At 40.0% G+C, this 14420-nt stretch overlaps 1 protein-coding gene across 4 annotated transcripts in view; it reads left to right on the forward strand.

Annotated features, from left to right (window-relative positions):
- The window catches only part of STARD9 (StAR related lipid transfer domain containing 9), a 90645-nt gene that overhangs the window by 7697 nt on the left and 68528 nt on the right, over positions 1 to 14420 (forward strand). For all 4 annotated transcript variants that reach the window (XM_083746023.1, XM_083746025.1, XM_083746024.1 and 1 more), the window contains exon 3: positions 3577 to 3693. In XM_083746023.1, coding sequence (XP_083602149.1) covers positions 3577 to 3693 — 117 coding nt within the window. The remainder of the gene's footprint in view (positions 1 to 3576; positions 3694 to 14420) is intronic.

A 14420-nucleotide genomic window follows, 5' to 3' on the forward strand; every position in this document is an offset into this window, starting at 1 on the left:
GAGGCCAACAGTTTTGTAGGGCATATGCATTAGGCTACTCTCACTCATTTGTTCCACACCAACAAGTATGCAAAGCCTTATCTTCAATGAATTAATCTAATTAATCAGAAATCAGCAGAATTTGTAATAAATAATAATCTGTTTACGGTGTAATGCATGTGTAATTTATTGTTGCAAGTCACTTTGAGTTACTTCTTGCTTAGAAAAGTGATTAATAAGTTTAATAAATAATGGTTTTGGTATTTCAGGAGAGTTGACCAGCAAAATAATTTGCTTTCTATTTTCTTCTTAGTATGACAGAATGATCAGTAACTGCTGGGGGGGGGGGGGGAGTGTTCATTTTATCTTTGTAGCAAGTCAAGAGCTCTCAGTCAAACATAATAGCCATTGTAGAACATAGTGAGCTAAATGAGGCATGCCTCTGAATGATTGTGCAATATAAGCTTCATTATTAAAGGTAATCCTTTTGATGCAATTGTTGAAAAGATCAGTTTATATTGTACCAGTAGGCAAAGCAAACATCAGATCACGTTAATTAGCATGGCAAATAGATTCTTATAGGTTAGTTTTACTTCCACACAGATAACTCTCTCTTAAAGGATCATAGAATCATAACAGATGGGGGAGAAATTTGATTTGGTAACCATTTGCATTTCCTGAAACTGTATGCGAGCCAAAATGCAGCAAAATTTCAGACAAGTGCAAATTACAGTGTAGCCCTCAAGCCACAAAATTATTGCCATCATATATATTAGAGGAAATGCATACAATAGTGAAAATAACATGACAAAAGTCTTATTTAATTTTATTAATTTATTAGTTTTCATACATCTCAAGGTGACTTGCAATAACGTAATTTAAAAAAAAAGAATCAGAAATGGGGTTTAAAACAATACAGTTAGAGGCCCAAGGCAGAGACCTACTTTTTTTAATCCATTTACCTGAAAAAAGCTTGTTGAAACAAAAATGCCTCCAAATGTTTCCAGAAACTACAAATAGAAGATACCTCAACTAGGATGCTGTTCTGCAAAACAAGAGCAACCACACCAAAAGCCCTATTCTGATTTACTATGGAGCATGCTTCTGATGTTTTAGGGACTTAAAGCAGAGGACATCCTGTAGAATTTGTGTTGCTGATACTTCAGGTTGTCTTTGTACGTTTTTTCATTAGCAAAGTATAACAGTGTCATATCCTTGTATTACTGGAAGCCAAGGAGCACCTGTATCTGAAAAACAGAATGTATCCCCTAAGAGTTTGACAGGATCATTAGTGGCATCACAGCATAATATTAAACATTTAATAGATAGCATTGAGATATGCTAGTTTTAAATTATCAAAGTTATTTTGAAAGGGCAATCTAAATAGATGGAGAAGGCTTTGTTCTAAGCAGCTGATCTGCTTTGGGACACTAATGGAGCCTCAAGTATCTATTACCTCTGGTTAGCCTTGGGTTTTAATTAATGCCAGTCGCTTCACAGTTAATTTTGCTACGTGTCAAAATCTGATTGATTTGGGTGTATTTTTCAAAATCAGCTCTTTAAATAGTGCTTTTACTTTCTGTCTAAGATACTGCAAGTGGTGATTTGTCATACTGCATAGATTATTTTTTTAAAAAAGAAAACCTATTTACACAATAAAATAAAATTTGGAAATCATTGTAAAATGTTGAATTGCTGTTTGTTTTTACTGCCATTAGTGTACTGCTATTTTTCCTCTGTGTGGTGACTCAGTGCTTTCCTCTTTTGATGAGCACAAAGTAAAAATATATTTGTTTGGCAACATGCCCTGCCTGCTTTCCTGGTGCAGGCAGATTAGTAATAGAGTCGCCATACCAGAAGTCAAAACAATAGCTTGTGTATTTTTCACCTCTCTCCCTTTTTGTGGCTGCCATTAGTTCAGAAGTAAAAGCATAAGAAACATTTTTTTTTTAATGTGAAAAAGAAAAAATAATGTTACAAACAGCCAGCATGTCAAGTATGTGACCATATCACAGATTGTGGACATTGTCCTTTGCTTACAGTAAGTCTTATGTGAGTTGTATATAGTGAGTTGAAGCTTGCAGTCCTCAGCATCTGCTTCCACAACTATTGGAGAGGTATAGTATGATAGTCTTGGTGAAAACACTTGAAAAGCCTATTGGTATACTGTTCCCCAGTCTCTGGTGAGTTTGTGGTGCATATACGCCATTGGATCCTAGCTTTAGCACTTAATGCATACAAACCAGCTTACCATGGATTTGGAAACCAGCATATGCAAATTTTCCCCTGTTCACCTGTGTGAATGTAAATCAAGTCAGCTGTGGCATCTTCTGTAACATTTAGGATACAATATTAGTTTAATTCTGCTTTAATTTTGCTGCTCATATTGGTAGATCAGGGACGCGGGTGGCACTGTGGGTTAAACCACAGAGCCTAGGACTTGCCATCAGAAGGTCGGCGGTTCGAATCCCTGCAACGGGGTGAGCTCCCGTTGCTTGGTCCCTGCTCCTGCCAACCTAGCACACCAACGGATGCACGTCAAAGTGCAAGTAGATAAATAGGTACCGCTCCGGCGGGAAGGTAAACGGTGTTTCTGTGTGCTGCTCTGGTTCGCCAGAAGCGGCTTAGTCATGCTGGCCACATGACCCGGAAGCTGTATGCCGGCTCCCTCGGCCAATAAAGTGAGATGAGTGCCACAACCCCAGAGTCAGTCACGACTGGACCTAATGGTCAGGGGTCCCTTTACCTTTACCTATTGGTAGATCACTCTTGCAGGTGAAAGAAGTCACCAAAAATTGTGTGTGAATCAAATTGGTGATGGAGAAAATATGTTAAAGCAAACATGTGCAATACTTTAGATAAAGTAATATGGCATTCATCATTTTTGCTGCATCCTCTGGTTCTTATGGTTAAGTGTTTTTGTTTAAAGAAAGGATTACCACTTGCGTGACAACAGACAGCAATGAAAGTTTCTGCTTCAGGCATTTTAGCAAGAGATTTGAGTAACCAGAGATGGTGGTACTAACAGATCCCTCAATTCTTTTCTCCCAGTTTTACCTCATGAATTCTGGACTTGTTTTCAGGTTTTTGTTATCAAAAACAAAAGTCATAAAGTGCACAAATGAGGATCAGTTCATAAAGGCTGGATAATTTGCAGCAGAAAGTATGAAGTGATTTCTTTGTGTTCTGGTTATTTGAAGTGAAATACAAGTTATGTTTGTGATGGCTCATTCACACCTGTAGTTTGACACCTGATTAAACAGTAATCAAGCAGTGAAAATGCTTGTATGGACCACTCCTTATCTAACGGTGCCATTTTACCAGTATGCATAATAATATATAGTTTGGGTATCTGAGAAAGAGAGTTTGAGATCACCACCACCATCATCATTTCCATTGCAGAATTTCTGGACACCCTTGTTTAAGTGGTATTTATTATCTTTATTTGAAATGTAAAAATAGGAAGAGGAATGTGCAGACTGTGTTTGACTCAATACTTTTAACTGAAAGAAATGTAAAAATCAAGAAGTGGTTTAGAATAAATCTTGTAAATACAACTAAATGCATGCTGCTTTCTTTCATTTTCTTTCAACTCAGGTGGACAGCAGATATGAGGGTGTTTGGGACACAAGGGAGAAAGTTGTGGCATTTGGCTTTGATTACTGCTATTGGTCAGTTGACCCTGAGGATCCCACATATGCCTCTCAGGAAGTGGTAAGGAAATAAGTAGTATTTTTTTCTTCTTTCCTGGAAATCTATAAATTGAAACTGGTTTCTTTATAAAATCAGTAACACATTGAAATTAACAGTTTATAATCCATTGGTCTTAGGTGTGTGTGAACTGTTGTACTGTGTCAGACCAATAACGCCCCTTACAACCCACTCCAGATGTTCTTAACATTGACCCAAACTTTCAGAAAATTGGACTGGACTGGATAGGCCTTTGGTCTCATCTATCAGCATTCTTCTTCTGTTTTTAGGATCAGCCAGCTGTCACAGAATAGTGGCACCGGGTCATGTAGTGGTCAGTATGTTGGAATTTGGGTGGGATGATCTGGGTTCACATCCCTGATCAATCATTGATCAGGTGCCTGGGAGTAAGTTCCATTGGTGGTCACTTTGGACTGCACATGCTCAACATGTAAAACACATTTAACAAAAGCCAGCCATTGCAAGGAGTGTTACAGTGAAAACTGCTAGCTTGAAGTATCACTGCCATCAATTCAAATAATTATTTTCCTCATTCTTTGACTTTATGCTAATCTGTGACAAATAATAGTAATGTTTGAAGTGCTTATTATTGCTTCATTCACTTGCCAGAGCAATGAATATCCATCAATTACAATGAGGCTTAGCTGATGTCAATTTCATTTGCATTCTTGCATTATTTTTTCCTACGTAGATTGTGGATGCTCTAATACAGTGTTTCCCAACCTTGTGCCTCCAGCTGTTTTTGGACTACAATTCCCATCATCCCTTGCCACTGGTCTTGCTAGTCAGGGATGATGGGAGTTGTAGTTCAAAAACAGCTGGAGGCACAAGGTTGGGAAACACTGCTCTAATACATGGGTAGGTAAACTAAGGCCCGGGTGCCGGATCTAGCCCAATCGCCTTCTAAATCCAGCCCATGGACAGTCCAGGAATCAGCGTGTTTTTACAATGTGTCCTTTTATTTAAAATGCATCTCTGGGTTATTTGTGGGGCATAGGAATTCGTTCATTATTATTTTTTTCAAAATATAGTCCGGCCCCCCACAAGGTCTGAGGGACAGTGGACTGGCTCCCTGCTGAAAAAGTTTGCTGACCCCTGCTCTAATACCATCAATATAATTTTATTGTATACTGTATCATCTTGATTATCTGCCTGTAGTTTGCATACTGTATGCCAAAGCCTGGAAATTCTGGGATGGAGGACTGGTGGGGACAATATTATGTGTTCTGAACAACTTAATGGAAATTCATTAATTAAGCATTAAGAAAAATGGTTAAGTGTTTGATAGTTGATAATGTGAATTTCCAAATAGAATAATAAATCTTATCTTTGTTCCTGTACAACTGTATGGTAGGCAACACCCCTACATCAAGCCATCTGTTTAACAGATCATATTGTTTTCCATTACGAGGTTTTGTTAGAATTTTTTGCTCCCTAGGGACAGAAGTGGATATTGTTGAAGCCAGGCATATAGTGAGTCAATGCACATGAGATTTAAAGACAGGGATTTTATAAACATTGATGAAAGAGTGCTTGCAGTTAAAGAGTTTTTGCTCTTAAAATACATTTTAATAAAATGTGTATATTTTGAGACGTAGCTGAATAAAGAATGAAAAAAGAGGAAAATAAAGAGGAAAAAACAAGGGAGAGTATTAAAATGGGAAACACATTTTTAAAGGAAGGATTGCGTATTAATTGGTTAACAGATACAATGAAATAATTATGATGGAAGAAAATGATTATTTTTACTAGATATGATTAAAAAGATTGAGTTGGGGTTTTTCCCTCTTTTCCAGATAGCAGTTGTGAAATTCAAGTTGCATTTGGCTTAGAGGCTTTGGCAGAAACTGTATCCATAATTGAAAGATTGGAGTTTTTCATTGTAAAAACAACTTAATAATTAGCTTTAAAATACATTGATTAGGAAGTGATATATGCCATGCATGTGGGTATAAAGTGGAATTTTTCTCATGAAATACTTGCAAAGTGCTGAGCAGTCAACTGTTATTGTTTTCCCAATCTTGAGAGAGAGAGAGAAATGAAAAGAGCATGATATAAGAAAAGGTTTTTTTGTGCAAAAATTGGATCTCCATGAGGGGGAGGGAAATCTTCTCCATGAATGTTTTAGTTATGTTACATTTCTTCTGCCAGCGACACAGCTGCTGCATTCAATAGGCATTGGAATGGTTTGGATTTTACACGAATAAGGTCACTTTTTTGGCTTTAGCCTGTTTTATTCCCTCTCCAGAATTCCTAAGTTGGAATCAGTGAGCATACTGCATTAGTCCTATGTTAAGAAAAGATATCATACAGTGAGGAACAAAAAGACCCTCAAATTCCATTTTAATATTATCTTGGTATACATTGCAAACAAGAGCTATTAGAATAAAATCATATAGAATTGTCTCTCTCTGGGGGCTGTGATCCACAGATGACATTACTGGCATATTCATTTTGATAACACTTCGTGGTTAAGTAATTTTTGAAAAATTAAAGCTAGCTAAGTTAAAGCTAGTTGTTGCTGCCACTGACTTGTTTGAGAGTCTTCCTTTGTAATTGATTTTGTTGTGAATATTGACAAAGAGTAAAAAGGTAAAGGTAAAGGACCCCTGGAAGGTTAAGTCCAATCAAAGGCAACTATGGGGTCGCTTTCAGGCTGAGGGAGCCAGCGTTTGTCCACAGACAGCTTTCCGGGTCATGTGGCCAGCATGACTAAACCGCTTCTGGCGCAACAGAACACGGTGATGGAAACCAGAGCACATGGAAACACCATTTACCTTCCCGCCACAGTGGTACCTATTTATCTACTTGCACTGGCATTCTTTCAAACTGCTAGGTTGGCAGGAGCTGGGACACAGCTCACCCTGTTGGCAGGAGCTCACCCCATTGCGGGGATTCAATAGAACTCACTTCTAGGTAGAAATGCATAGTGTTAAATAGTGCTGTTAGTGCTTGATGAAAGCAAGTACTCTTGATCAAATTGTTGCAAGTCCAATTAAGTTAAACGGAATATATTTCCAGGTAAATGGATATAGTCACTAGAAAACTGTTTCTTTCCTTTTTCCATTTCATAATAACCTAAGACCTCACCAGCCAAACCATTAGATTGGCCTCTTGGGTTTCTGATTTGTTGAAATAAGTTAAATTGAGCTTCTCTGTGGTCAGCCACTGTTTACCCTTACAATTTGTATAAGTAATAATAAATGGTTATGGTTTAAAAGTAAAAAGCACTGGTTTCATTTTCAACCATCATACAGTCCCTTAAGACCTTCAACAGTTGTGAGTAGTGTTTGGGCTGAAATTATATATAAATGGACAGTGAAATTTGTAACAACTGGAAAGGCTGTTGGATGCATCTGTACTTATCTTGAATAATGGAATGACAGCTGCTTCACACAGATAGTCTTCCAGCTCCTAAAGTATGTGGTGTGTTAGCATGTTCTATACATCTGTTGTCTTAAAGAGTAGGCAGAGGGCTCACCCTTCAGGTTAGCACTGTGATTCTTAGTGTGTGTTAGTACTTTCTATACCATCATAAAAAAAAGCCTGCAAGATCAAGCCAATCTATCCCACCAGATCTATCCCACCATCTTGTTCTCACGGTGGCTAACCAGAAGGCAAGCATGGTGAACTGCCAAAACCATTTTCACATTACACTTTCCCACTTAAAATGCTACTACAACTCTCCCGGACAGCATAATCCAGCTTCTTTCCATCTGACTCCCCATACTGCCATATTATAGACTTGGATGTCTTCCTACGGTTATAGCCATTTCAGTCTCCTTCACCAGCATAATTTCTGCCCTGTAATAAAACTAATGACTTTGGGGAAGGGCCTTCTCATTGTCTCCAATGCCTCTTTGAAAAGTTTTAATGCATCTCCCAGGGGCCATGAGGGCTTCGGCCCCCCAGTAAAATGTTTGAGGGGCCCGGGGCGGCCCAACGTTGATGGGCATTCCCATTTAAATAGTGTGTGTGCATTGTGTCATGTGGCTGATTATGTGGGGTGGGGCCTACTTGGGCCCCTACAATATTTTATTCAAGTTGACACCCCTGTCTCCTAGTGACTAAGTAGATGTTAATTCAAAGGAAAGCAAACATTTATTCAGACCAGCAGTGGCTATAGTTGCAGGAGAAATGGACGGACGTATGATGCTTTCTCACCACTGATGACACTTCAAATTAATAGGCGTTCTTTCTGATTAGACACATTTAGGAATGTGGTATAATTATGATAATATCACCTCCCTAGCCCTTTTAATAGGGGACGCGGGTGGGTAAAACCTCAGCGCCTAGGGCTTGCCGATCGTATGGTTGGCGCTTCGAATCCCCGCAGCGGGGTGAGCTCCCGTCGTTCGGTCCCAGCTCCTGCCCACCTAGCAGTTTGTTTGTTTTTTTTAAATGATATTTATTAAAGTTTCCAGAATAAAAAAGGAAAGATAGAAAAAAGAAAAGAATAAAGTTTACACTTAGTTTCGTTGACATCTTTCCCGGACTTCCCCCCTCCCCCTCTCGTATTCCCATTCCATAAAATTAATTCCACAAAATTCTTACCCCAAATTTTAAAACCTTACTATAATTATAAATAACCCATTTATTCAAAATTAATTTATCTTATTTAACCATTTCTCCTTATGATTTTTATGCTTCCCTAAGCTCGACCCCAATTCCCTTCCACGAATTCCCCTATTTTCATAGAACCAGAAGAAATAAGAAAAAAGAAAAGAAAGAAAAAATATGTAATTTTACAGCCTTTGGATTCCAAATCTCCCTCCCCCTTTTCCCGGTTCCGATCCCCAAAGTTCATCCATCTGTCTACTGCCAAACTGGAGAACCCACATCCATGTCTCAGTTCTACTTTGCCGTCTTTTGATAGCTTTTGATTTCAGAAAGTCCAATCTCGGAGAAACTCTCAGAAAAGATCATTCTTCTTCCATCCAGACCTCTATGTTTAAGAGTATAACTCAAATTCTGTTTCTTGATCCTTTTAAAGTCTGGATGTCCCAAATGTTCCAACTTCGAGTTTAGTCCAACTCTTATTCCTCAGGTTTCTTTTCCTGTTCTGCTGCAAAAACCTTCTAATTCAGAAACTTCTTGTTCTCCACAGAGGCTTTATTTATTCAGGAACATAAACTTACGTCAAGTCCCTTCCTTTCTTCAATAGATAAATCCATTGTCTCCTTTAGTGTAGAAACCTCTGTAGACAAAATAATGCTTCGTTTTTGCAGCTTTCCCAAGAGATAACAAATCCTGCTCACTTGCTGCTACTGTTGCAATGTCCCAACCTCCCTCTAGAGCAGTGTTTCCCAACCTTGTGCCTCCAGATGTTTTTGGCCTACAACTCCCATCATCCCTGACCACTGGTCTTGCTAGCTAGGGATGATGGGAGTTGTAGGCCAAAAACATCTGGAGGCACAAGGTTGGGAAACACTGCTCTAGAGGGAATATGGTAACTTAATTTCTTTCCAGATCAGACACAAAAGTCAAATAACTTGTTGCCTTTATTTCCAATAATTTATGTCCAAATTGTAACAAATCTAACCAGCAAAGCCATCGTAACAAAGTTCTCTTTTATTTTCCTGCTTTGACAGCTACTTTGACAGCTGTCAAAGTTTCTGTCTCTCTTCACCAGTCTCTCATAACAGATCGCTCCCGGTTCCCGGGGGGGGGTTGCATTTTAGTTCTCACAAACCAATCTTCTCCTCCAGCACAATTATTGTAATTTCCCTTCGTGAAATTAAATTTTTCCAAAAAAACAAGTTCATCTCTCGATCTTAGTTGTCAAATCCTTGCGTTAAAACATCTACAACCGGGGGGGGGGGGCGGACTTCCTTTTTGCACCTCCCCCGCTCGCTCCAAATTCATAAATCAAATTTTCCCTTTTAAGTCCGATAAATTTACTCACGGGTTGTTCTTTTTAATCCAAATCCAAAATTTTCCAAAGAAGAAGTCGTTGCTCTCCGCCAAATGGCATGCGGCTTCGCTGGGCAGGGGAAGCAGTGGACTCATAGCATCACACCCCCCCGTCGCCCACTCCGCAGCCTTTAAAAAGGCTCCTTCGCGGGTCGGGGGGGCGCAAACGGTGCCCGCCGAGTCACCAAGTCCATGGACATCACCGCCCATGGTTTTTGAGGGTCCCCGCGTCGCTGGCGCGGCAGGACCCAACCCCTACCCAGCAGGCTCCCTCCGGAGCTTGGAGGGAGTCCGCCATTCGGCGATGGCGCCGACCCGGAAGTCCCCTGCCCACCTAGCAGTTTGAAAGCACCCCTAAGTGCAAGTAGATAAATAGGTACCGCTTTATAGCGGGAAGGTAAATGGTGTTTCCGTGTGCTGCGCTGGTGCTGGCTCACCAGATGCAGCTTCGTCATGCTGGCCATGTGACCCGGAAGTGTCTGCGGACAGCGCTGGCCCCCGGCCTCTAAAGTGAGTTGGGCGCACAACCCTAGAGTCGGACACGACTGGCCTGTACGGGCAGGGGTACCTTTACCTTTACCTTTTAGCCCTTTTAATGCTAACTGAGGTTCCTGATAATTCCATATGTTTGAAAATAAGCCCTACCTTTCTTGGGAATCACAACTCTACTAATATATTATACATTGGAATCATTTGAATTATACGTTCATAGGCCTACACAGAATACGTAATACAAACCTAGAAATAGAAATTGCAACGAAATTGGACTTTTTGAGCTATTTCTAAGGGAAATTGGCAAAAACGACACTGTCAACTTGGGAATTTAGCTTGCAGCTGCAGTATTCCGGATATGTCTAGGAAATTCTGGACATATGGCAACCCTAATTGTAGAGTTGGAAGGGACCATGAATATCAACTAGTCCAACCCCTTGTAATGCAGGAATTTGCAGTTGTCCCATTTGGGGATCAAACCTGCAACTTTGTCATTATCAGCACCATGCTCTAAACAACTGAGCTATACGTGCTGGCAATAGAATTGTAGTTTTAAAAAAGAGCAGCAGGTGGTTTCCCCCCATATGTCCTATATATCAAGCTGGTACCATGCAGCGATGAAGAAGCTCAGACAGGATCGCAATAAAAAATTAACATGTACAGACATTTTTGAGTATTAGCCCTCTCCATCCTCCAGCTGCAGGAAGAAAAGTCTCCTGGTCTTCCGGTTGTACCTCCAAAAGCCTTCAAAATAAGAATAAACATTAATACCGTCACGCATTTCCCTGGCTGAGTCCAAACAGAGCTTTAAATATATTTTCCTTGCAGCTGCTCCTTTCAGTGGTAACATTTAGGAAATGTTTTCTAAGTGTGTTCCTGAGTTGTATTTATGCTGCTTACTATGATGTCATCTCATCCATGAAAGTAATGCTTCTGTGATTGCCTTCTGATACCACTCAGTTTTTATTTACTCAAAAGCTAATTGATTAACTTAAAGTTATTTCCTAAGTAGCAGCCATGATACAGCTGACTACCCTCAGAGCAGCATGGATTTTCTGCTGGTCAACTCTGTTATGGTGTGTGCTTAAAGTAATTTAATAACCAAAAACCAGGGCTGACCATACCATTAGGCAGAGTGAAGCAGTTGCCTCAGGTGGCAGCTGTTGGAGGCACCAGTGTCAAACCAAAACCCAGTATCTCCTGAGCCCTGTGGTGATTCTTCAATGTTGAAGAGCTGAGCTATGTGTGCCACAGACCTGTCATACACCCCCTAAACTAACCTCCTGCCCGGAAGAACACCAGAGTCTAGATAATGCTGTTCCAATGCCAGTGTTGAAGTAAGCTTTACTGTCAGTTTCTGTACATGACATTGGGGGTTGCATCTTGTCCTTTGTTTCATGTAAGTCCTTTGGGCTTGCCAAGGAAGTGATTTAGCTGTAACTATTTTGCATAGTTTCCCCATTCGCTCCTAGCCAGTATATTTCTATTTTGTAAGAATTGTGCATTGTATATGAATTCTCATTCCCTCAAGTACTGTTGTTTACTTAATATTTCAGGTAAAGAAAAATCACATAAGAACAATATGATAGAACATATGATATGTCTGTCACACAATTCTTCAGTTTATCTTGTAGATATGCAGTGATTTATTTTAAGATTTGAAATGTTGAAAAAGAACCGAGTTTTCCCCCAAGTGAGTTTAGATTTTAATTTTTTTTTGTTAGGATTATAGATGTAATAAGGTGCCATCAGTTGTTTTGAAAGAGTTACTTGAAATGGTAATTCTGGAGTCACTAAACAACATTCATTTTAGACTCTCGGCAACCCAGATTCTCATGTATTTCCCGTTTTCATAGCCTTGGCATTTCTGCCTGTAGACTCACAGGCTCTGTCTGCACTTAGCTTTGCATAGTACAATGTGCGCATTGTTTCACATCCTACTGGGTATAATTTGCATACATTTATTCCCTGATTACAGTAGATGGAATAATAACTTGGTATGAATAGTTCGCTACAATTGAATGTCATAGGAGAGGGAGGGGTGACTGTGAAAATAAAAGTTTAAAAAGTATTTGCAATCCCACAGGAAAGCTGGTATCAAAAGCTGCTTTTGCCAAGTATTGAGATCTTGATGGTCGCGGGAAGTGAATGTGCCACTGTTGCACCTAAACTTAACAATATTTTCAGTTTCTTAGGAACTACATAGGTTGGTCTTAAAGACTTAAATAAACTGAAGCTTTAAATATTTTTATCTGTATCTCTAACAGGAAAGGAATTAGTGGAATCAGTGCTCACATAAAAAAAATAGTTCCGCTACATTTATTTTGGAAAGAAAGGAGAACAGGGACACACCTATAGCGCCTATTGAAGAGTATGGCACGTGGACCGCTGTTGAGCATCCATGGCAACTTACATAATTGCACTGTAGTTCTTGGTGGCTGTTCTAATTTGGAAGTGGAAGGAGGAAAAGGAATAGCAGTAGTTACATAGCAGTTAGAGGTGTATAGTGGCCCAGGGGTGCAACATCCCATTTCCCTACCTTGAGGTGAAACAGGACATGCCACCCTGCCCTGCTGCCACTCCTACCACCATCAGCGCCACCATACTTGCTACTGCCACTTTCACTACCCACTCTGCCACCATTGCTTGCACCACACACCCTGCCATATGTCCTGCTGGAGGAAAAGTGCTGCCTCCACTGGCACTGATTTTGGATGAAACCTCACACCAAATGGATGCTATCGCACACCACCTAATGGCTGAGAGAGCCCTTATAATGCCACCTGGGCATTAGTTTTAATCTGTAATAGGATGGTTTTTTAAAAAATTATCATTGTAGTAGGTTTCTCTATCCCTTATAAGTTGGATATTTGTGTCTCTTAATAGCAATCTGACCATGGTGTTAATCAGGGGAACGTTGCCCCAAAACACATCTGATTCATATTTCACTGAACCAAGTTGGAAGTGTTTTTCACAGGATCCTGAATGGGCATATTCTATGCAATGTATACAATGAACAGCTGAACTGAGAAAATGTATCAATCATTTGAAGGAATTAGGAATACAACTAGGAAGACTTCCACAAAGTGTGTGTGTGTGTGTGTGTTTATGACAATTTTTAATGCTTATCTGATAGACTATGCACCAGTATTGTGAGATATAAAATACCTGAGAAAATAATTTGGGGGATTCATTTATTTGACTAAAGAGTATGCAAGCCCAATGGATTGTATCCAGTGATGATTTGAACTGACAGAGAACTCTTCTGCATGTGGAAGGCGGGAACTGCAGCTCCTGTGTTTGCAAAAGAGCTGCTCTTGGGAGTTTGGGGAGCCTCTCTGGAACAGTATGAGATGTGGTATTTAGAGCAGAAGGGAGAAGCAGGGGGAATTATCTGCCCTAGCTTCTGCAAGAAGTGGAAGGCAAAACCACCAATGGTTATAATCCAGTGCATACATATGACAGTGTATTTCTTGCTAGAATCCCATCTTCCCATTTTTTTTAGGTAAGAGAACTCAGTATAGGCCAACATAGGCAAACTCGCCCCTCCAGATGTTTTGGGACTACAACTCCCATCATCCCTAGCTAACAGGACCAGTGGTCAGGGATGATGGGAGTTGTAGTCCCAAAACATCTGGAGGGCCAAGTTTGCCTATGCCTGGTATAGGCACTCTTTCTTGTTTCTCTTCTATCATCTGAAGTGAGAAAGAGGGAGGAGATTTCCAAGTGCTATTTCCACATCTTTTAGCTGATCTAATGTCTTTGAGCACCAGATGATACAGTTAGACCCCTACTAGGTACTGTACTGAAATGCCCTACAATCTGGAAAACCCTTTCAAGGTCTTAGAAGGGAGGAACAGGGAATATTTGTCTTTAGCAAGCTTTTCAGAGTTTGATACATGGTGGCTAACAGCTCATTCTGAAGGCTGAGAACCAAGGTTGTGTTTTTAAAATAACCCCCTTTTGTTTCATGATAATAGAAAACTAAAACTTAGTGGTTGGTTCTTACCAGCACAGAATGTGAAAAGAAACCACTTGTGACCTTATAGCCCTTTTATAATGTACAGTTTTTCTGGCTGTGAATTTACCATCCAAAATTTCAACCTGTGTTGGTCTCCCTAATGTGCAAATAACAACTGCATTATTTCTCACCACATCTTGCATCCAATATCTCTGTGCCAGGCTGGGGGGGCTATGTAAAAGGTGTGTGTGCATGTTACCATGTGCTGACCACTACCAGAAACACATACTAAGTTGAATCTTTCCCTATTTAACCTTTGTAGTTGATCCCCCTTCCTTAGATAATCCAAAATAACAATGCCTCA

The sequence above is a fragment of the Podarcis gaigeae genome (assembly GCF_964106915.1).
Source record: "Podarcis gaigeae genome assembly, chromosome: 1".
Classification (NCBI taxonomy): Eukaryota; Metazoa; Chordata; class Lepidosauria; order Squamata; family Lacertidae; genus Podarcis; species Podarcis gaigeae.